This window comes from Bombina bombina, chromosome 5 (assembly GCF_027579735.1).
Source record: "Bombina bombina isolate aBomBom1 chromosome 5, aBomBom1.pri, whole genome shotgun sequence".
Classification (NCBI taxonomy): domain Eukaryota; kingdom Metazoa; phylum Chordata; class Amphibia; order Anura; family Bombinatoridae; genus Bombina; species Bombina bombina.
The window spans coordinates 968,015,548-968,042,728 of NC_069503.1; the positions used below are offsets into that span (position 1 = coordinate 968,015,548).

The following is a 27,181-nucleotide window of genomic DNA, read 5'->3' on the forward strand; positions in this document are numbered from 1 at the left end:
GACTTACATCTAGTGCTTTTGGAGTGGCGTGAGAAAATAAATGTGCGCCACACATCCCAAGATGGCGCCGAATTACAGCTTAACACTCCTTCCCAGGGGGTGCCTTGCATTGTACCTGCTAAGGGGATCGCTATGGTGGAAGACAAAAAGGAGACAAGCTTTGGTGGTCAAGCGGAGGGGTTACTGGATGTACAAAAATTGAATGGCTATACACCTCTGTACCAGAACTATACTCCGGAGCTGATGGAAACATGCGTGAGAGAAGATGGAGGAGCAGCAGTTACCTTGAATCATATGGATGTCAATTTTGTTACTGGGCCTGGAGATAGTGCGATACCTTGCGATCTCCAGATAGAGGCTGGCCAGGCTCAGAGAAGGCGGAGGGACGACGGAGGTAGCCTGAAGCAAACTGGAAGGAAGCTGATTCTGAAGCCCGGCGGGCAAGATGACTTATACTTGCTGCTGCCAGAAATCCCCATGCACCTGGACTGTGTTCTCCAGTATTGTTCCGGTTCTGTGATTCAGAAACATAATGTGGTCTCTACGCTAAAATGGGCAGCTTGTGGAGGTGTGATACTGTGTAAGGCACAATCATTGTCACAATACAGATATGGCATCGGGTAAGGACATTTCTGACTGTACCTGATCCTTGCTGCCAGTTGTTTGAACTACCTAAGCTTACTACTGTCAACGATGCCTTTATTAGTTAGATGTTTTCTACCTCAAGTTCTAGAGTAGCACCCGATTACAAGACTCAGACTAAACAAAATAAGCATGGTGAAATCCTCTCTCAGCATGGGAACCCTTACACAGTTATTCTACAGAGTCTGCACATACTAGTTTATAAATATGCAGATGCCCTATCTCTGTTTTTGTTCTTTTTTTTGTTTTCAAGGTTTAACTTCTGCTGACATGCTTATGTCAGTCATTTCAAGCTACACACTCAGCAATCTACTCTGTGACTAACCTCGATTAGTTAAACATTCAAGTTTGTCCATCCTATGGCTCTGGAGAATCGGAGTGGGCTATAGTTTACCGGACACTAGTTTTGGGTTGTGTCAGGTGAACTTTATTATTCCAGCAGGAAGACATGTTAAAATGACTGCTAAATGTGTAGGGTACACTGCTAGTTGCAGACAGTTCCCCCCTCTATGTTATGCGTATTATTGATTTACTACATGTGTTGTTCTTTTTCTCTAATTTTTCACAGGTTATTTTATGTTTATCAGTCCTGCAGGCTGCTAGTCTATTCTATGATAACCTTTATATTGATTGGTGCTCTGATATATCATTGGCGACATGTCTGTATTACCTAGTTAGAAAATGTTTGCTTCTCTGTTTGTGAACATATTAATATCTGTGCATACAGTCTATTTTACTATACAAAAATTGCTGAGAATTCCGCTAGGCTTATTAATAACAAAGTTCTCTCATAAAAAATAGGTACTGTTGAATGTACATTATATTTTGTCTGATATTTTGGCCTTCTAGATAACTCAGATTGTGGGCTCATATATTGCACGGGCCAATACCTTGCATTGAACAATGCCCTGTTATGCTCCAATATTAATTTTATCCTTTTATTACTTTATAGTTAACGAGCATTATGGTTGATGTTATAGGATAGTATATTCATATATATTATTGGCTTATACAGATTACTCTGATAGAGGACGGTACATTTTTGAGATCCAATACGCTTTCTAGATGTCACCACAGCCTAACTCACGATACCTAAGAGGCCATTTTCAAAATAATGTGTTATTTCTCCCTGAAACATATACATGTGTTAATGGTGGAAGTTTATTTGCTGATGGATAGGTGAAGTGACACAATGTTAATTCTATCTAGGTCTGAACACGTGAACCGCCTTGTTGCGTGGCATAGGGCCCATGTCCACGCGATGGGGGGGTTTGACTTAAGTATAGACGACATTCACATACTTCACCATAGCTCAAGCACAATAGTATCTGAATTTATAATTTCCCTGCAAATGTGTTTTATTGGATGTTACAATTGTACCCCCATCAAGTTCCTTAGACTGTTTAATTGTTAATATGTATGTATACCCAATGATCTTATTGCTCTTAGCTCTCTATGTTTATTAACTCTTAAGATATGTAAATTGTTATTTAATGCCTGGCTGGCTGGCTCCGGTTTTCCCCCCCTAAGGGGTCTCCCCTTAGTAGTAGTTTAATTATTAAACATGGGAACACTGATTCCATTGAAAACCTCCCACTTATTATTCTTAAAGATGTGACAAGACAGCGGCTAATGATATTTTCCCCCCCTATTTGGTTTCAATCTGATAACTTATCTATCTATAAGCCTGAGGACCCAAAAAGAGTCCTATATGTTAAACAACTAAAAAACCAGAGGCCAGCTGTTACGTTTCTTTTGACCACATAGAAATTACTACACTCCATGCAATATTTTTGTACCGATTTTAGGTATGGTTTGTTATGCTTAATGTATTGGAGGAGATGTATACTCTGGATAATTGTCCTTACGGGCTAAGGGCATATGGTTGTGGTTGTATGGTTATGCACTGTATTGTTTCTTTTTTTTGCCTCAATAAAAATATTTAAAAAAAAAAAAAAAAAAAAAAAATAAGACCTCCTGTGAGAAGTTTCTCTCTCTCTCTCACGTTCCAACAAATCTTTCAGCTTTTCTGAAGTGTGTTTCAGATTTGGAGCTTTCAGAGGTGATTATACCAGTTCTGCCTCAGGAACAGGGTCTGGGTTTTTATTGAAATCTATTCATTGTCCCAAAGAAAGAAAATTCATTCAGACCAGTTCTGCATCTGAAGTTTTTGAATCGTTTTGCAAGGGTCCCAACTTTCAAGATGGTGACTATAAGGACTATTCTGACTTTTGTTCAGCAAGGTCATTTCATGTAGACTTAAAGAACGCTTATCTTTACATTCTGATTCATCCAGATCACTATCCGTTTCTGAGATTCTCTTTTCTAGACAAGCATTACCAATTTGTCGCTCTTCCATTTGGCCTAGTGATAGCTCAGAGAATCTTTTCGGAGGTTCTCTATGCCCTTCTATCTGTAATCAGCAGGGTATTGCAGTGTTTCCTTATTTAGACGATATCTTGGTACTGGCTCAATATTTTCATTTAGCAGAATCTAACACAAATCAGCTATTGTTGGAGGATCAATTTACCAAAGAGTTTCTTGATTCCTCAAACAAGGGTCACCTTTTTCGGTTTCCAGATAGATTAAGTGACCATGACTGTGTCTTTAACAGACAAGAGACAAATGAAATATGTTTCAGCCTGTCGAAACCTTCAGTCTCGATCATTCCCTTCAGTGGCTATGTGCATGGAAGTTTTAGGTCTTATGACTGCTCGTTTTCATATGAGACCTCTGCTGCTTTGGATGCTGAATAAATGGTGCATGGATTATACTCTATCACAATTGATATTCTTAAATCCCAGCATTCTTTTCTCTCCAACTTGGTGGTTAGACCATAATCGTATTGTTCAAGAAGCCTCTTTTGTTTGTCCTTCCTGGACTGTAGTTTCAACAGATACAAGTCTTTCAGGTTGGGGAGCTGTCTGGGGATCTCTGACAGCACAAGGAGTTTGGAATCCTCTAGAGACGAGGTTACCAATCAATATCTTAGAACTCTGTGCTATTTTCAGGATTCATCGGCTTGGCCTCTATTAAAGAGAACTTTTTATTAGCTTTCAGACAGACAATATCACAACTGTGGCATATGTCGATCATCAGGGAGGGACCCGCAGTCCTTTAGCAATGAAAGAATTATCAGATACTTTCTTGGGCGGAATCAAACTCTTGTCTAATTTCTGCGATTCATATCCCAGGTGTAGACAATTAATTTAGGGATCTTGGGTTTAGGTGTAGACAATTAATTTAGGGATCTTGTGTAGACAATTGGGAAGCGGATTATCTCAGCCGTCAGACTTTACATCCGGGGGAGTGGTCTCTCCATCCAGATGTTTTTTTCAGATTGTACAGATGTGGGGTCTTCCAGAAATAGATCTTATGGCTTCCCATCTTAATAAGAAACTTCCCAGATACCTTTCCAGGTCCAGAGATCCTCAGACGGAGATTGTGGATGCGTTGGCAGTTCCTTGGTCTTACTAACTTGCTTTATATTTTTCTGCCTCTAGTTCTTTTTCCAAGGGTGATCTCCAAGATCATAATGGAACGATTGCATGTGTTCAGCGGAGGAATTCTCCTTTAGATTTAAAATTGAGCACCTGCATTTTTTTTTATTAACAGAGGTTCTGTCTATTCTAGAGGTTACAGAGGCTACACTCCCTGTGGAACCCAAGATCCCTAAATTAATCAGGGTTTATGAAGGCAGCAAGGTCCCTCTTACTTTTCCCGTGCCAGTTAAGATGGTGAACATTATATTAGTAACAAATGGGATTGAATAGGATCTTCTTTTTCCCCCCTCGTCTACTTTTAAAAATTATTTCTGATCCCTGACTCTCAATTAGATTTGTGGGGCTCCATCCCTAAGGTAGATGGCGCTATTTCTACGCTTGATATGCATACTACTATCCCTCTGGAGGATAGTTCCTCTTTTAGAGAACCTATGGATAAGAAAATGGAAACTTTTCTGAGGAATATGTTTCAACATACAGGGTTTTTATTTCAACTGGCGGCAGCTGTAGCCGCAGTTGTTGGAGCACCTACCTACTGGTGAGACACTGTCAGAGCTCATTGAGGTGGATACTCCCCTCAAGGATATTCAGGAGAGAATTAAAGCTCTTAGAATTGCTCCTTCATCTGTGACGCGAATATGCAGATTATTCGCCTAAATGCAAAGGCTTCTGGTTTTGCGGTTCTAGCCTGTCGGGCTCTCTGGTTGAAGTCTTGGTCTGTGGATATGACTTCTAAATCCAGACTCATTTCTCTTTCTTTAAGGGGAGAAGATTTTATTCGGTCCAGGACTGGACTCCATTATTTCTACGGTTACCGGAGGGAAAGGTGCCTTCCTACTGCAGGATAAGAAGAATAGGCCTAAGGGACGGCAATTGTCTAATTTTCGTTCTGACAAATCACAACGACCGCAATCGTCATCCAAGTCCGATCAGCCCAAGAGTACTTGGACTGGAATAAGTCCAAAAAGACTAAGAAGCCCGCCGAGAACAAATACGCATTAAAGGGTGGCCCCAGATTCGGGATCGGATTGAGTAGGGGTCAGTCTGTTTTTTTTTTTTTGTTCCAGGATGTACAGGATCCTTGTGTCCTGGAGGTTGTATCTCAAAGATACCAGATAGGATTCAAGTCTCATCAGTCCAGTGGCAGATTCCTACTCTCCAGTCTGTCTACAAGACCAGAAAAGAGGGCTGCCTTCTTAGGTGGCATACGGCATCTCTCCTCTCCGGGAGTAATTGTCCCGGTACCTACAGTAGAAAGAAAAAAAAGCCTTTTCGTGGTTCCAAAGAAGGAGGGAACGTTTCGTCCAATTCTGGACCTAAAGTGCCTAAATAAGTTTGAGTGTTCTCTTTCCTGATGGAGAAAATACGGTCAATACTTCCTCTGGTTCAGGAAGTACAGTTTGACCACCATAAACCTGAAGGATGCATACCCATTCCAAAACACAGGGAACATTTTCAGTTCCTGAGGTTTGCCTTTCTGGACCAGCACTTCCAGTTCATAGCTCTTCTGTTTGGCCTAGCTACTGCTAAAAGGATATTTTCGAAGGTTCCGGGGGCTCTTCTAGCCGTTGCCAGAACACGAGGTATTGCAGTAGCGCCTTACCTTGACGATATCTTGGAACAGACACCATCTTTTTGTCTAGCAGAAGAACATTCTGAGTCCCTTCTCAGTCTTCTTAGATCACATGTATGGAAGAAAAACTTGGAAAAGAGTTCTCTTACTCCAAGTACTGGGGTAAATTTCCTGGGGACAATAATAGACTCCATATCCATGAGAATATTCCTCACAGATCAGAGATATTGCAAGCTAACTACTGCATGTCTTGCCCTCCAGGCCTCCTTGAGACCCTCAGTGGCTCAGTGTATGGAGGTGTTAGGACTCTCCTTTTGCCAGATTCCATCTCAGACCCTTACAACTATGCATGCTGAGACAATGGAACGGCGACCATTCAGATCTGTCTCAACAGATTGTGCTGGACAACCTGTTGTGAGACTCGCTCTCTTGGTAGCTCTGTCCAGATCTGTCCCAAGGCACGTGCGTCTTGAGGCCTTCCAGGCAGATTGTGACTACGGACTTGAGCCTTTCCAGCTGGGGAGCTGTTTGGGGTGCCAAGAAAGCACAAGGACTGTGGACTCAGGAGGAGTCCTCCCTTCCTATCAATATATTGGAACTCTGGGCAATCTTCAATGCCTTGAAGGCTTGGCCCCTTCTGGGTTCGTCCCAGTTCAACAGATTCCAAGCAGACAATATAACCTTGGTTGCCTACATCAACCATCAGGGGGGAATGAGAAGTCCCTTGTCGATGAGGGAAGTATCTCAGATACTAGAGTGGATAGAGACTCACAGATGTATGCTGTCAGCAATCCACATTCAGGGTGTGGACAACAGGGAAGCGGACTTCCTCAGCAGGCAATCCTTTTACCCAGGGGAAGGATCTCTCCACCCGAGGTGTTTGTAGAGATATGCAGCGAGTGGGGGACGCCTGAGATAGATCGCATGGCATCCCGCCTCAATACCAAGCTACCCAGGCACGCGTGGAGGTCGAGGGATTCTCAGGCGGAAGTGATAGATGCCCTATCAGTACCATGGAGGTTCAGACTCTTATATCTTTTTCCTCTATTACCGCTTCTCCCTTGTGTGGTGGCTTGCATCAAGCAGGAGCAAGAATCAGTGATTCTGATTGCTCCATCGTGGCCGTGAAGGACTTGGTTTACGGATCTGGTGGGGATGTCCTCATTTACTCAGTGGAGGTTACCTTGTGGCAGAGACCTGCTGATAGTGTCTCTTCGTTCATTAAAATCTAGAGTCTCTGAGGCTTACTGCGTGGAGATGAAACGCTTAGTTTTTGCCAAGAGAGGGTTCTCAGAGTATTATCGACACCGGTTCAAGCTCGTAAGTCAGTTACTCGTATCTACCATAAAGTGTAGCAGACTTACTTGTACTGGTGTGAAGAGCCTGGCTTTTCCTGGCATAAGGTTAAGGTTGCCAGAATTTTATCTTTTCTCCAGGATAGACTGGAGAAAGGTCTATCTGCTAGTTTCCTGAGGGGACAGATTTCGGCCCTGACACTGTTACTGCACAAGAGATTGGCTGAGCTTCTGGATGTGCAGTCCTTTGTTAAGGCTCTGACTAGGATCAGACTTGTGTTTAGATCTGGGGCTCCTTTTAAGCCTAGGCATACTGTTGACATTAAATTATCTTGGAAGGTTATTTTTTTTGCTGGCTATTACCTCTGCGCACAGATTTTCTGAGATTTCTGCTTTGCAGTGTTACCCCCCTTTGTTTTCCGTACTGATAAGGCGGGTTTACGTACTAAATTAGGTTTTCTTCCTAAGATTGTCAGATCGCAACATCAATCAGGAGATTGTTGTTCCTTCCTTGTGTCCGAATCCTCCTTCAGCGAAGGTACGCTTGCTTCATAATCTAGATGTAGTTTGTGCCTTCAGTCATAGGAACAGAATCCTAGAGGTGCTCTTGTCAGTAGAGGATAGTCAACCAATAATACCCAGACGATCAGGCCGCACTCCCAATATAATAGAATGTGATGAAATTCTGTAGATAACGAGAGAGGCACCAAACGTAGAGCTGTATCGTAGAGGCAATACAAGTGCTTAAAAGGGTGTTCTCCCTCCCCCATAAAGGTATGTCTACTCACAGACAAGGCGGCACAGAGCAAGGTGCCAGAGACAGCAGATCGGGACCGTTGAGTCGCCCGACAGACACGCTGGATCAATCCTCCGTCAGTACTAACGTCAATGTGTGCGTCAGACAGGGGGCTCGTCCGTCCGGTTTAATCCCATAGGCGGTTACTCGCAAACCAGCACAGCCGTATCCTGCCGGATCCCCAAGCAAGGAACACTGCCTCCAAACGATACCAAACACCAAACGATGAGGGACATCAACAAGGAACACACGAGTAGGGTGTGTAAAAAAGTCCAGTTTATTAAAAAAGATAAAAACAAACAGCAACTCGTTTCTCAGCTTTCATCAAGCCATTTCATCAGGCTGTAATGATCAAACACTCCTACTCGTTTAAAATACCACATGGTGTCCAATCAGAGCGCCACTTCAATGCACACCTTCAGATGATACAATTCATATATCCTACATTACGTTGTGTGTAAATAGCCCTCTGACCGGACGACAGTACATCTATACATTCGATTGAAAAAACATATTGCCATAAGTATCAACAATCAAAAATGTCATGGCTTATATCAAATTCATGACTATCTATAATATTCACAGTATGTGTATGAAAAGGTCATAATAAATCGGCAATAAAATCTATAAATCCATCTTAGATGTGTGTGTATGTATATATATATATATATATATATATATATATCAATTGCACATTCAAATCTTATAATAATCATCTATAAAATAGGCATATGAGTTGTAGTATAAGGACAAAATATCCATAATAATTGATGAACATAATGCCCATAACCCAGAACTATTGTTAGAATACTAAGTAGCACGTGTCATAATTTCCATATACAATCATAAATAGTTTGTGCCTTGAAGTTCTATCTTCAGGCTACTAAGGAGTTCAGACAATCTTTCTCTTTGTTTGTCATTTATACTGGGAAGCGTAAGGGGCAAAAGGCTACTACAACTTCACTATCTTTCTGGTTGAGGAGTGTCATCCGCTTAGCTTATGAGATAGCGGGGCGAGAGCCTCTTGAGAAGATTATGGCTCATTCCACTAGAGCAGTGGCTTCCTCCTGGGCTTTTAAGAACAAAGTCTCTATGTATCATATTTGGAAGGCGGCTACCTGGTCCTCCTTACACACTTTTTCAAAATTTTACAAGTTTGTAAAACTGAAGCAGCTTTTGGGAGAAAAGTTTTGCACGCTGTGGTGCCCTCAGAATAGGGCCCGCCTCTTTTTTGTTACCTCCCCTTATTCATTCAGTGTCCTCTGGAGCTTGGATATAGTTTCCCCAACAGTAAGGTATGAAGTTGTGGACTGTCCCTGCCTTATGGAAGGAAAACATAAGTTATGCTTACCAGATAAATTCCTTTCCTTCCTGGCAGGGAGAGTTTACGACCCCGCCCCAATTTTTTTTTTGGGCGGCTCCATATTTATATTATTTATTTTAGTACCTTTATACCCTGATGTTGCTCTTACTTTTCCTTGTTCCCTTGGCAGAATGACTGGGAGTTAGAGGAAGTGGGAGGGATGCTTGGGCCTTTGGCTGGGGTGTCTTTTCCTCCTACTGGTGGCCAGGTGTTGTACTTTCCCAACAGTAAGGAATGAAGTCATGGACTCTCCCTGCCAGGAAGGAAAGGAATGTATATGGTAAGCATAAATTATGGGTTTTTTTTTTATCTGTCTTGCAGTGGAAAAAGTAAAAGAGCAACTAAAACTTTCTGTGGATGGTAAACACGGCACTGTACAGACTGGAGAGCTTATTGTTGTTTTAGATGGTTTGATTGTAGAGCCTGAATCCCCCTCAGCATGCAGCTCAACAGCCAGTAAGTCATGTCCTGTGTCTAATGTTCAGTCACAGTATCCTTGGCTTTCTTTTAACAAAGAAAATGTAACTTACATTTATTTTTAATTTTGTCTAGGAATAATTCAGCAAAATGGTGACGCTATACATGAGAATGGTCGGGAAATGTCTTCAGAGGCCAGAACAGGGTATCATGATGATATTTGTTTTGTCATTTTCTAATGATTATATTTACTATGCACAGTACAAAATGATATGAATTGCAATATCACATGTAATTGTCTAGATCTTTATATCTTGACCTAGACAGACTTTGAGGAGGAGGGGCTCTGCCCTAACCAAGTTACGTAATTTAAATTAAAGGGACATAAAACACTAAATGCTTTCTGCCGTGGCTGGACACTTGGCCGACGGACACTTGGCCGACGGACACTTGGCCGACGGACACTTGGCCGACGGACACTTGGCCGACGGACACTTGGCCGACGGACACAAGTGGCTGTCAGATAACAGTCCGGCACGAGATAGATTAGATAGATCAATAGATGCAATAGATACATTTGTTAGATAAATAGATACATTTGTTAGATAAATAGATACATTTGTTAGATAAATAGATACATTTGATAGATAAATAGATACATTTGATAGATAAATAGATAGATTTGTTAGATAAATAGATAGATTTGTTAGATAAATAGATAGATTTGATAGATAAATAGATAGATTTGATAGATAAATAGATAGATTTGATAGATAAATAGATAGATTTGATAGATAAATAGATAGATTTGATAGATAGATAGATTTGATAGATAAATAGATAGATTTGTTAGATAAATATATAGATTTGTTAGATAAATAGATAGATTTGATAGATAAATAGATAGATTTGTTAGATAAATAGATAGATTTGTTAGATAAATAGATAGATTTGTTAGATAAATAGATAGATTTGTTAGATAAATAGATAGATTTGATAGATAAATAGATAGATTTGATAGATAAATAGATAGATTTGATAGATAGATAGATTTGATAGATAGATAGATTTGTTAGATAAATAGATAGATTTGTTAGATAAATAGATAGATTTGATAGATAAATAGATAGATTTGATAGATAAATAGATAGATTTGATAGATAGATAGATTTGATAGATAAATAGATAGATTTGATAGATAAATAGATAGATTTGATAGATAAATAGATAGATAGATTTGATAGATAAATAGATAGATAGATTTGATAGATAGATAATTTCCAAGACAGAGAATTACAAAACGTGCGGCCTGGGACCCATGGTAAGGTTCCCAGAGGCAGTTGCGGCGCCCGAGGCTCTGATTAGAACAGAGCACTCTGGAACGTATCTGCCCTCGGCCGAAATCGGAACATTCTTTAGCTTTCTGTCTGTCGGCCAAATGTCCTTCGGCCAAATGTCCTTCTGCCAAATGTCCTTCTGCTAAATGTCCTTCTGCATTTTGTCAGAGCACCGCTTTCTGCACCTAAATCTAATCATGGGTGCTGCCATTTTGGAACCTAGGTTTTATTGCAGGTATCTGAACGAGTTTTGCTGCACATGTGCAAACAAGTCAGTTCTCGAATGCTATGAAAGCTAGATTTTATCATGACGGCGTCCATTACAAGGCAAAAGATAACGTTGATACTATATTTAGAACGTGTATTTAGTGTTTAAAGGGATAGGAAAGTCAAAATTAAACTTATATGATTCAGATAGAGCATGTAATTGTATGACACTTTTTTAAATTCACTTCTATTTTTAAATGTGCTTTGTTCTTTTGGTATCACTTGTTGAAAAAGAATACGCACATATCCTACACTAGTGGGAGCTGCTGCTAAATGGTGCCTGCACACATTTGTCTTTTGTGATTGGCTGACTAGATGTGTTCATCTTGCTGCTATTACTGCAATGCTGTTCCTTCAGCAAGGGATAACAAGAGAACGAAGCAAATTTGATAATGGAAGTAAATTGGAAAGTTGTTTAAAATTGTATGCTCTATCTAAATCATGAAAGACAATGTTGGGGTTTCCTGTCCCTTTAGAGTCCTTTTAAGACCCTGTCAGTCTTTCCCTTAATTGAAGTTCTGTCCATATCCCAGTATGGACAGAGCTAAGTTCAGTGTCTCAGGGTCTCTCTCCTCATTCTACCTACATACTGAGGGGTGTTGTAGCATGTTATGGCACAGCAGAGGATTGGTGCAGGGGGTCCACTGATGCTCTTTTTCCTCTTCATGGTTGTCCTTCTTTACTCCCGATTACGCAAGTCAAATGATCAGTTTGTCAAGGGGCTATACTAAATGTGGGAAAGCAGCTTCTTATTTAAAGGGACAGTATATACCAAATTTCATATAACTGCATGTAATAGACACAACTATAAAGAATAATATGCACAGGTATTGATCTAAAAATCCAGTATAAAACCGTTTAAAAACTTACTTAGAAGCTTTCAGTTTAGCTCTGTTAAGAAGGTAGCTGGATCACCCACTACAAGTGGGAAATAGACACTCCCCCCCCCCCCCCTCCCCTCTGCATATGAAAATACTCTTTACACAAACAGGAGCAAGCTGGGGAGTAGGTATACATCAGTATTCTCTTAATACTTTGAGGCTTGGTTAGGAGTCTGAAAATCATTGAAATATTATCTAAAAATAAGCAAAACTATACATTTTTTAAAAAATAAAGCTACAAAACATTTATGCAAAGAAAAATCTAGTGTATAATGTCCCATTAAGGGCATATGATGTGCCTTATACAGTTTGCAGCTATGATTGTTGAAACTTAAAAGGGAATGTGACCCAAAAATATTCATTAATAATTCAGTTTATAATTTTAAAATACTTTTCCAAATTACTTTTATTATCAAAATTACATTATTCTCTTGGTATCCTTTTTGCAGAGCACACCTAGATAGGTAGTGTGCATGTGCCTTGAGCAAGAATGATTTTAGAGGTATATTAAACAACCTCTTGCGTTTCTGTAATTGTTTGCTTTTTTCCCACACTCCATTAAGAGAGCAAAAACCTGTAACCTAGGATTTTAAGATGCTGTGAAAAGAATAAATCAGCTATTTAATTTGCAGGTTACAGAATTTGCTTTTTGGCCTCCTGAGTGTGGGACAGACACAATTTCTAGACAAAAGCAACGTGTTTAAAGGACCAGTGGATTTGCATAATCAACAAATGCATGATACAAAGACAATGCAGTAGCACTGTCTGAACTTTTTTTCTGCCAAATTTCAAATTTATGTCTATTTCCACCCCTCCTGTGACAGACATCAGCCAATCACAAATGCATATATCTATATTTTGTGAATTCTTGCACATGCTCAGTAGGAGCTGGTGACTGAAAAAGTGTAAAGACTGTGCATATTTTGTTAGTGGAAGTTAATTGGAAAGTTGTATTGTATTGTGCAATCTGTACTGTCATTTAGTGCTCAATAGTATATAACATTGTTAAAAGCTTTTCATTCCTAAAATAGTCCACGGCTTCATTCCTTACTGTTGGGAAATACAGCAGGAGGAGACAAAGACACCCCAGCCAAAGGCTTAATTATCCCTCCCACTTCCTCATTACCCCAGTCATTTTTTGCCTTTCATCACCTTAGGAGGTGGCAGAGAGTCCTGAAAAAGGGTATCTGCCCTTCAAGATAGGACTGGAGTTTTAAGTAGTCGTGTCAACCGCTTCACTTTAGTTTTTGAAAGTGTTGCACAGCTCCTATTACTTGCTGTACTTGTAATAACAAGAGAAGTACTGTCTTGCACTCTGTGACCGGGTGTGATCTATGTTCATTTCCTCCATTCTGACTGAGACTTGAACCTGAGAAGAGCGTTTCCTCTGTTAGTTGTCTGGGTCTAGGATGAGTGCCCCAGCCATTGGGAGTATAAAGGTGTTGTTTTCTATAATAAAAAACATTTTTATTTGTGTCCTCCTGTGGGTATAACCTGAGCTATGGAGAACTCTGACATGTTAGAAGGTACTCCTTCTGTACTAAATCATACCTGTTTATATTGTGAGGAGGCTGTGGTTTTCCCGCCCACTCAATTATGTTCCTCGTGCCTTAAAGGGACACTGAACCCACATTTTTTCTTTCATGATTCAGACAGAGCATGCGATTTTAAGCAACTTTCTAATTTACTCCTATTATCAATTTTTCTTCATTCTCTTGCTATCTTTGTTTGAAAAAGAAGGCATCTAAGCTAAGGAGCCAGATAATTTTTGGTTCATAACTCTGGACAGCACGTGTTTTTTGTTGGATGAATTTATCCACCAATCAGCAAGAACAACCAGGTTGTTCACCAAAAATAGGCCAGCATCTAAACTTACATTTCTTGCTTTTCAAATAAAGATACCAAGAGAATGAAGAGCTGTCTACCTCTCAGGACTCGGTGTCCCGTGAGATTATAACCCTTGCTACATTATCCACTCCTCATGCAGTTCCCCGTAGCACATTTAATCCTCCTTCCTGTGGACTTTGCCACGCCTGTTACAAACGGCATTGTCTGCGGCCCTCAGTGCATTAGCTTGCTCTAACAAACACAAGAGAAAGGTTAAACATAGCTCTCCTGACCTGGAGTCATTTAAATATTTAATCAGATTTAGCTGTTATGTCCCAGTTATCCGATGATGAGTTAACCTCTGTAGCTTCAGAGGGTGAAATTTCTGGGTCGGAGTCCTTAGCGTCCTGCTGCGGAGAAACTGTCCTTTAGATTTAAAATTGAGCACTTGCATATTTTTATTAAAGGAGGTTCTGTCTACTTTAAAGGTTCTAGAGGCCGCATTGCCTGAAGAATCTATGATACCTAAATTAGACAGAGTTTACGAAGACAGGAAAGATCCTTTGACTTTTCCTGTGCCGGCAAACATTATTAAGAACAAATGGAAATTAATCAGTTCTTCCTTTTCCCCCTCGTCTACTTTTAAAAAGTTGTTCCCGGTCCCGCACTCTCAAATGGATTTTTGGGGCTCCATGCCTAAGGTGGATGGTACTATCTCTACGCTTGCTAAACGTACTACTATACCTCTTGAGGATAGTTCTTCGTTCATAGAGCTGATGAATAAGAAAATGGAAACCTTTCTGAGAAAGATGTTTCAACATACTGGATTTTTCTTTCAACCGGCGGCTGCAGTTGCCGTAATGGCTACCTACTGGTGCGACTCTTTTTTTTGAGGTGGAGTCTCTCCTTGAGGATATTCAAGACAGAATTAAAGCTCTACGAATTGCTAATTCTTATATCTGTGATGCGAACATGCAAATTATTTGCCTAAATGAAAAGTCCTATGGCTTTTTTCGGTCCTAGCCCGCCGGGCAAGCACCATCCTTTCGTCTTGCAAAAGAATTCTCAGAGTCTCTTTTCAGTCTTCTTCGATCACATGGATGGAAGATAAACTTGGAAAATAGTTATTTTATCCCAAGTACCAGGGTGGAATTCCTGGGTACTATGATAGACTCCATATGCATAAGGATATTTTTAACAGACCAGATACGTTGCAAGCTAACTTCGGCCCTCGGTACCTCTTTGTCCCTCTGTAGCTCAGTGTATGAAGGTGATTGGTATCATGGTGTCCTGCATGGACATAATTCCTTTTGCCAGGTTCAGACCTTTACAACTGTCCATGCTGAGGCAGTGGAACGGTGATCATTCAGATCTGTCTCAACAGATTGTATTAGACAGCCGGTCGAGAGAATCGCTCTCTTGGTGGTTCTGTCCAGATCATCTGTCCCGAGGGACATGCTTCTAAAGACCATCCTGGGAGACTGTGACTGCGGATGCAAGCCTATCTGTATGGGGAGCTGTTTAGGGTGCCAGGAAGGCACAGGGGTTGTGGACTCAGGAGTCCTCCCTCCCGATCAATATTTTGGAACTACGGGCAATCTTCAAGGCCTTGAAGACTTAGCTACTTCTGTGTTCGTCCCAGTTTATCAGATTCCAATCAGACAATATTACTTTGGTGGCTTACATCAACCATCAGGGGGGAAAGGGAAGTTCCTTGGCGATGAAGGAAGTATCTCAGATTCTGGAGTGGGCGGAGGCCCACAGCTGTTAGCTGTCAGCGATCCACATTCTGGGTGTGGACAACTGGGAGGCGGATTTTTTCAGCAGGCAATCCTTCCATCCAGGGGAATGGTTTCTCCATCCCGAGGTTTTTGCAGAGATATTCAGCAAGTGGGGGACACTGGAGATCTCATGGCCTCCCATCTTAATACCAAGCTACCCAGGTACAGGTCGCGGGATCCCCAAACGGATCTAATAGATGCACTCACAGTGCCCGGAAGGGTCAAACTCATATATTTTTTCTCCATTATCGCTTCTTCCTTGAGTGGTGGCCCGCATCAAGCAGGAGCGGGTATCCTGTAATCCTGATTGCTCCATCGTGGCTGCGAAAGACGTGGTTCGCGGATTTAGTGGGGATGTCCTCATCTCCTCTGTGGAAGTTACCTTGTTGCAGAGACCTGCTTGATACAAGGTCCAGTTGTCAAAATCTATATTCTCTGAGGCTGACTGCATGGAGATTGAACGCTTAGTCTTAGCCAAGAGAGGTTTCTCTGAGAGTGTCATTGATACTCTTATTCAAGCTCGTAAACCAGTTACTCGGCGTATCTACAACATAGTGTGGAGGACCTACTTTTTCTGGTGTGAAGAGTGTGGTTTTTCCTGGCACAGGGTTAAGGTTGCCAGGATCTTATCTTTTCTCCAGGATGGGCTGGAGAAGGGCCTTTCTGCTAGTTCCCTGAGGGGACAGATTTTTGGCCCTGTCGGTTTTATTGCACAAGAGACTGGCTGAGCTTCCAGACGTGCAGTCCTTTGTTAAGGCTCTGATTAGGATCAGACCTGTGTTTAGATCTGGGGCTCCTCCTTGGAGCCTAAATCTTGTTCTTTGGGATTTGCAACAGGTTCCGTTTGAGCCTCTGTATTCCGTTGAAATTAAATTATCTTGGAAGGTTCTATTTTTATTGGCTATTGCCTCTGCGCGCAAAGTTTCTGAAATCTCTGCTTTCCAATGTGAGCCCCCTTATCTGATTTTTCATGCAGATAAGGCAGTTTTACATACTAAATTAGGTTTTCTTCCTAAGATTGTGTCAGATCACAACATCAATCAGGAGATTGTGGTTCCTTCTTTGTGAACTAATCCTTCATCGAAGGAAAGCTTACTTCACAATTTGGATATGGTTCGCGCCTTGAAGTTCTATCTTCAGGCTACTAAGGAGTTTAGACAATCTTCCTCTTTGTTGTTTATTCGGGGAAGTGTAAGGGGCAGAAGGCTACTTTGACTTCCCTATCTATTTGGTTAAGGAGTGTCATCGGTTTAGCTTACGAGACAGCGGGACATCGTCCTCCTGAGAGGATAACAGCTCATTCCACTAGAGCAGTAGCTTCCTCTTGGGCCTTTAAGAACGAGGCCTCTATGAATCGGATTTGTAAGGCGGCTACCTGGTCCTCATTACATACTTTTTCAAAATTTTACAAGTTTGGTGTTTTTGCTTTGGCTGAAGCAGCTTTTGGGAGAAAAGTTTTGCAGGCTGTGGTACCCTCAGAATAGGGTCCTCCTCTTCCTTTTTTTTCCTCCCGTTATTCAGTGTCCTCTGGAGCTTGGGTATAGTTTTCCCAACAGTAAGGAATGAAGATGTGGACTCTCCCTATCTTAGGAAGGAAAACATCATTTATACTTACCAGATAAATTCCTTTCCTTCCGGATAGGGAGAGTCCACGCCCCCCGCCCGTTTTTTTCTTTTTGTTTTGTCTATGGGAGGTCCCCTATTTATTTTATTCTTCATGCACCATTTATACCCTGTTTCTCCTACTTTTCCTTGTTCCCTCGGCAGAATGACTGGGGTAATGAGGAAGTGGGAGGGATATTTAAGCCTTTAGTGGCAGGTATTGTATTTCCCAACAGTAAAGAATGAAGCTGTGGACTCTCCCTATCCGGAAGGAAAGGAATTTATCTGGTAAGCATATATTATGTTTTTTGCAAAACTTCTGCCAGATAGTGCTCCACATACATGCACTCTACCTACCTAGTTTTGTTTGTCAACAAAGAATACCAGGAGAACAAAGTAGATTTTACAGTAGTGGTAAACTGGAACATTTTTTTGTGTTTTTTGTGTTTTTTTGTATGATCTAAATCAGGAAAATTGTGTTTCATGTCCCAGTTATTTTTTTCATCCTTGTATGTATTCTTTGTTATATTTGAAGGTTTCTCTCATTATTTACATTCATGTTTCTTTTGTTATATAGTTAATACTGTCATGCCATCATGCCTTTCTTAAAGGGATAGAAAGGTCAAAAAATGAAATGTGCATTTCAATTTGAAATATACTCATTTTCGCAATATGTTTTCATCAGCAAAAATGCTTCTAGTAAAAGTTATCACTGATTTTCTGAGGCTTATTCACATATGCTGTACCAGTATGCAAACATCATGCCTGCTCAGAGCGCTGGCTGGGGTGTGTTTTTCTTTTAAAGATGTAATGTGTGGCATACAAGCCAGTGCTGAGTCCCTGAGGAGGTGTGGTGTTTGAATACTGGTGCACGGGCGCTCACAGGATATGTGCATATGCCACTGAAAAACAGTAATACATTTTACTAGAAGCATTTTTGCAAATTTAAAGTATATTGCAAAAATGCTCCTATTTTAAATTGAAATGCACTTATGTACATTTCTGTTTGGACCTTTCTATCCCTAACATTTTAGTAGCCCTTCTTTGTATTTAGTGTGAGTGCTGAGCAGTGAGAGGCATGAGCACATCCTTATTTCCAGTTAGCATTGTCCCATTCAAAAACGTGCTCTGCTTTTTGGTCCTTTTGGCTTTGATGCATTACTTGCTCTCATTTGTATTGTAGGCAAAAAAGTAGAAGGTCTGTAAAGGGACATTCCAGTGTTAGAATAAAATGCTTTGATTTGTCAGAGAATTTAAATATTAGACACTCATTTCTAACATTTAACCCCTGGTCCTTTATGTGCATATATACACATACACACACACACACACACACACACACATATATACAGTATATATATATCTACGTACATTCAGTACATACATACAGTACATACATACATACGTTTTGCTAAAATGTTTGTATCTGGCTCCTTATGCTTGCTGGTCCTAAATTTAAAATAGTCACTTTAGTGAATATGCTTCTAAAACAAAAAAGGTGTTCAAACTAACTTTGCTCACTGGGGAGGCATATTTATATTTAATGACTATAGGTTAGTGTTGATTGTGTTGCTTATTAGAGTCTTATACAAAATGTGTGTGACCCCCCCCTACAGCAACAAATCTGTTTAATGGCTTTAATGCTGAGATAAACTGTACATTTGTGAGTTTCTTTTTCCACTTGTTTGTTGTTTATATATACACAAGGCAAATTAATAACAGTTTAATATCATCTTTGAAGATCTACTGGAGACGTTCCCAATGGGACAGCTAGTGAAATAGCATCCGGCTACATAGAGCAGAATGCCTTTAATGCACAAATAGCAAATGGAGAAAGTACTCACTCTCCGACTCTTGTTGCGGCCAGACCCAAAAATACACCAGCACCAAATCCACTTACTGCCCCTGCTGGCAACAGAACTGGTAAGCACAAAGAAAAAGCTGCTATTTGATCTGTTAAATTGTTTTATATTTTACTTTGTTAACTGATTTCAAGAAAAATGTGCTGGACATGACATGATTGCAGAGAAATCAGTAACTTATAAGGTGGGAGTTGGGTAATCAAAATATCTTGGCACAAATTCAAGCCTCTGTCACAAGACCATAAGCAAAAGGGTGTAAGCTTACAGCATACGCTTTGTGTGGTCAGATTTAGTGCATGTTTAACCCTTGCCAGTTCAAGGGCACTTTTATCTCACAGCCTTGGTTCTCATCCGTCGTGTGTTTAGTATTAACTAGTAATGCAAAATGCCATGTTATAACTGTATGTAGTCTATTGAACAAAAGATATTATTGTTTTAGTATAATTTCATCTTAGTAGATATGTTGTTTTTTTCGTTTGTTTCAGATTATTTCCCAAAAAAGAGGATCAGTTATATAAACTTTTTTTTAATATAAGTTGTTTGCTACGACTGAAGTAGAGCATTTTATTAAAAAAAAAAAAAAAAAAAGTTATTAAAGATGTCATGATTCAGAACATGCCATTTTTAATTAACTTTCCAATTTTCTTTTTTTTTTTAGGTTATTTGCTTTGTTCTTTGTCCTTTGCTTAAAAGCATACCTAGGTGATCTCAGGAGCTGCTGCTAGCTGCTGATTGGTGGCTGCACATATGTTATTGGCTCACCTGTGTCCAGCTAGCTGCCAGTAATGTATTGCTGCTGCTTCAACAAAGGATATTAAAAGAACAAAGCAATTTTTGTGGTAGTGTCCTTCAATTTAAAAATTCTGAAAGTTTTATTTTAAATCTGCAGTCAAAGAGACATTAAATGCCTTGTAATTAGAAGACATTTCAGTTGTGCTGCTATAGAATAACATATCAGCCAGGCCGTATTGTTTTTAAAACAAATTAACATCCTTTTTTACTGCAATAGCGAAACTCCACCTACCATTTCTCTTGTTCAAAGTAGCCAATCTGTAGCCAATTGTTTTATAGGTGTTATCTGATAAAGCCAATTAAGAACTAATATGAGACAGAGTCACCCTTCAGAAGTCAGCAGGGTGTATTTCAAGTTCTGAGAATTAGAAATTGCTCAATTTTCAGAACTAAATTACAGAAAAGGGGGGCAAAATAAATCATGAAAATGTTGCAAAATTGTTTCATTGTGCATAACTAAACATTCCATATAAAATCTCTCAAGATGTTTACTGTATCTTTTGAGCAAAGCGTTGCAAAAAGATCTGTATACTAATAAAATACCTTCAAATCCTTTTAACGCTATTAGCAGAGTTTACAATGTTTTGCAAATCAGGAGCAGTTAATGAAAAGACTCTCTGAAAAATCTTTTGTAAATCATGTTCCTGGTCTCATTTATAGTGAACCAACGGGGACAGATAACTCACAACTATGGGCTTTGCTCTGATCTAAGTAATCACAGCCTAGAAAGGTTCAGGTTTCACAATACTTAAGTATGATGGATGCACTCCAGCTTTTCTGGACAGAGAACATTTTTCAGAGGCATCTTTACCACATAGTTTCAATTCCAGGGGTTAACCTCAGTTATATGAAGCAATAGTGCAACACTAAGAGGTTCTAATCCATTAAAGCATTTTCTTTTATGTCCACTTAATATCTCGATTCCTTAAGTGCTTATATGGAGAAGTATTTTTAATAAGCCTATAATCCTTTATATCTTCCAGTATCTCCCCCCCATGCTTAAATAACTTAGAATTCCCACTGCCTCAGGGTTCCTAACCCTATATTTGGTTATGTTGCTCACATGTGATAAGGTATTGGGCTCTCAGGGTGGTCAGCGCTGCGGAATCTGTTGGCGCTCTACAAATACCTGATGATAATAATAATAATATAATGGTGGTATAACAATCTTTTCTGGATTTACCTGTTAACTTACCCTGTAAAGTAAGTTGCCTTTGCTTTATATCTTTAATAGTGTCAGAAATTGGTACCTCAAGTCATGAATTACTGCGTATCAATTCTGTATTAGCTGCATTCGCGTTACCAGCCTACCCATGGCTGATACTAACCTAATTTATGGGTGCACAGTTTTTATGAGCCATGTAAAGTGTCAGGGGAAGTATTTTGCAATATAGCAGAGGCAGTGTGGAAAGATGTCATTTTGTTTATAATGTCATCCATAGTAACAGTGTAGATGAGGTTGAAAAAAGACCAAAGTCAATTGAGTTCAACCTATACAAATCTAGTATACTTGCAAAAAAGCTCCAGTTGAGCTTAAATTACACTCTTCTAGAAACGTTTATTTCTTTCATACAGATGGTGAGAGTACACAATCCATTACTCCTGGGATTTACTCTTCCCTACCACTAGGAGGAGGCAAAGATTCCAAAACCTCAAGAGCTCTATGAAACCCCTCCCACCTCACAGGTACCTCAGTATTGTCTTTGCCTCTGCTGGAGGTAGTCGAAGAATTAAGATGTACATTTGATTTTTCAGAGAAAGTGGGCTGTCTGTCTATGTTGAGTCCTGTTTCATCCTCAGAGTACAGTGTTTGTCAGAGGGATGTATTTGGGGTATGGTTTGTGACTGTTTTTTATCCCATGGGAAATTTTGTCACAAAACTTACATAGGGGTCGCAGGGACTTATTTTGCCTCCTCTTATGGATCTACAATGTACTCCTATTCCATAACCTCTGCTGATAGGTTCCAGTACTGGTATGGCTATCTACCTACTAGTAGATGAGTGTCTGTTGGTAAATATAATTTCTTAACCTTTTAAAGCTGTTATGGCGTTTTATTCCGTCCGAACTGCGCTAGGCTTTAGGAAGGAATAAAATGTCCTAGCCATTTGGCTGTCCTAAAGCCAGCGCTTCCTGGATCTGATCGCGATCTGGAGGGTGCTCCTAGCGTCATAGGGATGCCCCACTGACCCGATCCCATAACTGAAATCTCTTAATCGCAGGATTTCAATTTGTCTACATCGGAACATTGTTCAGTTGTTGACAAATTGACCCTGTCACAAAAGGGTTAATTATATTCCTTGTTTGGGAATTTTTACTTTCTCCAACATAGGTGTGTCCGGTCCACGGCGTCATCCTTACTTGTGGGATATTCTCTTCCCCAACAGGAAATGGCAAAGAGCCCAGCAAAGCTGGTCACATGATCCCTCCTAGGCTCCGCCTACCCCAGTCATTCTCTTTGCCGTTGTACAGGCAACATCTCCACGGAGATGGCTTAGAGTTTTTTAGTGTTTAACTGTAGTTTTTCATTATTCAATCAAGAGTTTGTTATTTTCAAATAGTGCTGGTACGTACTATTTACTCAGAAACAGAAAAGAGATGAAGAATTCTGTTTGTATGAGGAAAATGATTTTAGCAACCGTAACTAAAATCCATGGCTGTTCCACACAGGACTGTTGAGAGCAATTAACTTCAGTTGGGGGAACAGTTTGCAGTCCCTTGCTGCTTGAGGTATGACACATTCTAACAAGACGATGTAATGCTGGAAGCTGTCATTTTCCCTATGGGATCCGGTAAGCCATGTTTATTTCGATTGTAAATAAGGGCTTCACAAGGGCTTATTTAAACTGTAGACTTTTTTTGGGCTAAATCGATTGATATTAACACTTATTTAGCCTTGAGGAATCATTTATTCTGGGTATTTTGATTTAATAATATCGGCAGGCACTGTTTTAGACACCTTATTCTTTAGGGGCTTTCCCAAAGCATAGGCAGAGTCTCATTTTCGCGCCGGTGTTGCGCACTTGTTTTTGAGAGGCATGGCATGCAGTCGCATGTGAGAGGAGCTCTGATACTTATAAAAGACTTCTGAAGGCGTCATTTGGTATCGTATTCCCCTTTGGGTTTGGTTGGGTCTCAGCAAAGCAGATACCAGGGACTGTAAAGGGGTTTAAAGCTTAAAACGGCTCCGGTTCCGTTATTTTAAGGGTTAAAGCTTCCAAAATTGGTGTGCAATATTTTCAAGGCTTTAAGACGCTGTGGTGAAAATTTGGTGAATTTTGAACAATTCCTTCATGTTTTTTCGCAATTGCAGTAATAAAGTGTGTTCAGTTTAAAATTTAAAGTGACAGTAACGGTTTTATTTTAAAACGTTTTTTGTACTTTCTGATCAAGTTTATGCCTGTTTAACATGTCTGAACTACCAGATAGACTGTGTTCTGAATGTGGGGAAGCCAGAATTCCTATTCATTTAAATAAATGTGATTTATGTGATAATGACAATGATGCCCAAGATGATTCCTCAAGTGAGGGGAGTAAGCATGGTACTGCATCATTCCCTCCTTCGTCTACACGAGTCTTGCCCACTCAGGAGGCCCCTAGTACATCTAGCGCGCCAATACTCCTTACTATGCAACAATTAACGGCTGTAATGGATAATTCTGTCAAAAACATTTTAGCCAAAATGAACCCTTGTCAGCGTAAGCGTGGCTGCTCTGTTTTAGTTACTGAAGAGCATGACGACGCTGATATTAATATCTCTGAAGGGCCCCTAACCCAATCTGAGGGGGCCAGGGAGGTTTTGTCTGAGGGAGAAATTACTGATTTAGGGAACATTTCTCAGCAGGCTGAATCTGATGTGATTACATTTAAATTTAAATTGGAACATCTCCGCATTTTGCTTAAGGAGGTATTATCCACTCTGGATGATTGTGAAAATTTAGTCATCCCAGAGAAACTATGTAAAATGGACAAGTTCCTAGAGGTGCCGGGGCTCCCAGAAGCTTTTCCTATACCCAAGCGGGTGGCGGACATTGTTAATAAAGAATGGGAAAGGCCCGGTATTCCTTTCGTCCCTCCCCCCATATTTAAAAAATTGTTTCCTATGGTCGACCCCAGAAAGGACTTATGGCAGTCAGTCCCCAAGGTCGAGGGAGCGGTTTCTACTTTAAACAAACGCACCACTATTCCCATAGAGGATAGTTGTGCTTTCAAAGATCCTATGGATAAAAAATTAGAAGGTTTGCTTAAAAAGATGTTTGTTCAGCAGGGTTACCTTCTACAACCCATTTCATGCATTGTCCCTGTCACTACAGCCGCATATTTCTGGTTTGATGAACTGCTTAAGGTGCTCGATAGTGACTCTCCTCCTTATGAGGAGATTATGGACAGAATCAATGCTCTCAAATTGGCTAATTCTTTCACTCTAGACGCCTCTTTGCAATTGGCTAAGTTAGCGGCTAAGAACTCTGGGTTTGCTATTGTGGCGCGCAGAGCGCTTTGGTTGAAATCTTGGTCGGCTGATGCGTCTTCCAAGAACAAGCTACTAAACATTCCTTTCAAGGGGAAAACGCTGTTTGGTCCTGACTTGAAAGAGATTATCTCTGATATCACTGGGGGTAAGGGCCACGCCCTTCCTCAGGATCGGCCTTTCAAGGCAAAAAATAGACCTAATTTTCGTCCCTTTCGTAAAAACGGACCAGCCCAAGGTGCTACGTCCTCTAAGCAAGAGGGTAATACTTCTCAGGCCAAGCCAGCTTGGAGACCAATGCAAGGCTGGAACAAGGGAAAGCAGGCCAAGAAACCTGCCACTGCTACCAAGACAGCATGAAATATTGGCCCCCGATCCGGGACCGGATCTGGTGGGGGGCAGACTCTCTCTCTTCGCTCAGGCTTGGGCAAGAGATGTTCTGGATCCTTGGGCGCTAGAAATAGTCTCCCAGGGTTATCTTCTGGAATTCAAGGGACTTCCCCCAAGGGGGAGGTTCCACAGGTCGCAGTTGTCTTCAGACCACATAAAAAGACAGGCGTTCTTACATTGTGTAGAAGACCTGTTAAAAATGGGAGTGATTCATCCTGTTCCATTAAGAGAACAAGGGATGGGGTTCTACTCCAATCTGTTCATAGTTCCCAAAAAAGAGGGAACGTTCAGACCAATCCTAGATCTCAAGATCTTAAACAAATTTCTCAAGGTCCCATCGTTCAAGATGGAAACCATTCGAACTATCCTTCCTTCCATCCAGGAAGGTCAATTCATGACCACGGTGGATTTAAAGGATGCGTATCTACATATTCCTATCCACAAGGAACATCATCGGTTCCTAAGGTTTGCATTCCTGGACAAACATTACCAGTTCGTGGCGCTTCCTTTCGGATTAGCCACTGCTCCAAGGATTTTCACAAAGGTACTAGGGTCCCTTCTAGCGGTGCTAAGACCAAGGGGCATTGCAGTAGTACCTTACCTGGACGACATTCTGATTCAAGCGTCGTCCCTTCCTCAAGCAAAGGCTCACACGGACATTGTCCTGGCCTTTCTCAGATCTCACGGCTGGAAAGTGAACGTGGAAAAGAGTTCTCTATCCCCGTCAACAAGGGTTCCCTTCTTGGGAACAATTATAGACTCCTTAGAAATGAGGATCTTTCTAACAGAGGCCAGAAAAACAAAGCTTCTGGACTCTTGTCGGATACTTCATTCCGTTCCTCTTCCTTCCATAGCTCAGTGCATGGAAGTGATCGGGTTGATGGTGGCGGCGATGGACATAGTTCCTTTTGCGCGCATTCATCTAAGACCATTACAACTGTGCATGCTCAGTCAGTGGAATGGGGACTATACAGACTTGTCTCCGAAGATACAAGTAAATCAGAGGACCAGAGACTCACTCCGTTGGTGGCTGTCCCTGGACAATCTGTCTCAAGGGATGATGTTCCACAGACCAGAGTGGGTCATTGTCACGACCGACGCCAGTCTGATAGGCTGGGGCGCGGTCTGGGGATCCCTGAAAGCTCAGGGTCTTTGGTCTCGGGAAGAATCTCTTCTACCGATAAATATTCTGGAACTGAGAGCGATATTCAATGCTCTCCAGGCCTGGCCCCAGCTTGCGAGGACCAGGTTCATACGGTTTCAATCAGACAACATGACGACTGTTGCGTACATCAACCATCAGGGGGGAACAAGGAGTTCCCTAGCGATGGAAGAAGTAACCAAAATTATTCTTTGGGCGGAGTCTCACTCCTGCCACCTGTCTGCTATCCACATCCCAGGAGTGGAAAATTGGGAAGCGGATTTTCTGAGTCGTCAGACATTGCATCCGGGGGAGTGGGAACTCCATCCGGAAATCTTTGCCCAAGTCACTCACCTGTGGGGCATTCCAGACATGGATCTGATGGCCTCTCGTCAGAACTTCAAAGTTCCTTGCTACGGGGCCAGATCCAGGGATCCCAAGGCGGCTCTAGTGGATGCACTAGTAGCACCTTGGACCTTCAAACTAGCTTATGTGTTCCCGCCATTTCCTCTCATCCCCAGGCTGATAGCCAGGATCAAGCAGGAGAGGGCGTCGGTGATCTTGATAGCTCCTGCGTGGCCACGCAGGACTTGGTATGCAGATCTGGTGAATATGTCATCGGCTCCACCTTGGAAGCTACCTTTGAGACGAGACCTTCTTGTTCAGGGTCCGTTCGAACATCCGAATCTGGTTTCACTCCAGCTGACTGCTTGGAGATTGAACGCTTGATTTTATCGAAGCGAGGATTCTCAGATTCTGTGATCGATACTCTTGTTCAGGCCAGAAAGCCTGTGACTAGAAAGATTTACCACAAAATTTGGAAAAAATATATCTGTTGGTGTGAATCTAAAGGATTCCCTTGGGACAAGGTTAAGATTCCTAGGATTCTATCCTTCCTTCAAGAAGGATTGGAAAAAGGATTATCTGCAAGTTCCCTGAAGGGACAGATTTCTGCCTTGTCGGTATTACTTCACAAAAAGCTGGCAGCTGTGCCAGATGTTCAAGCCTTTGTTCAGGCTCTGGTTAGAATCAAGCCTGTTTACAAACCTTTGACTCCTCCTTGGAGTCTCAATTTAGTTCTTTCAGTTCTTCAGGGGGTTCCGTTTGAACCCTTACATTCCGTTGATATTAAGTTATTATCTTGGAAAGTTTTGTTTTTAGTTGCGATTTCTTCTGCTAGAAGAGTCTCAGAATTATCTGCTCTGCAGTGTTCTCCTCCTTATCTGGTGTTCCATGCAGATAAGG

At 41.1% G+C, this 27,181-nt stretch overlaps 1 protein-coding gene across 1 annotated transcript in view; it reads left to right on the forward strand.

Moving 5' to 3' along the window:
• Positions 1-27,181, forward strand: part of WWP1 (WW domain containing E3 ubiquitin protein ligase 1) — a 530,531-nt gene that overhangs the window by 303,708 nt on the left and 199,642 nt on the right. The window contains exons 5-7 of the mRNA XM_053715174.1: positions 9,494-9,628; positions 9,725-9,794; positions 19,026-19,207. Coding sequence (XP_053571149.1) covers positions 9,494-9,628; positions 9,725-9,794; positions 19,026-19,207 — 387 coding nt within the window. The remainder of the gene's footprint in view (positions 1-9,493; positions 9,629-9,724; positions 9,795-19,025; positions 19,208-27,181) is intronic.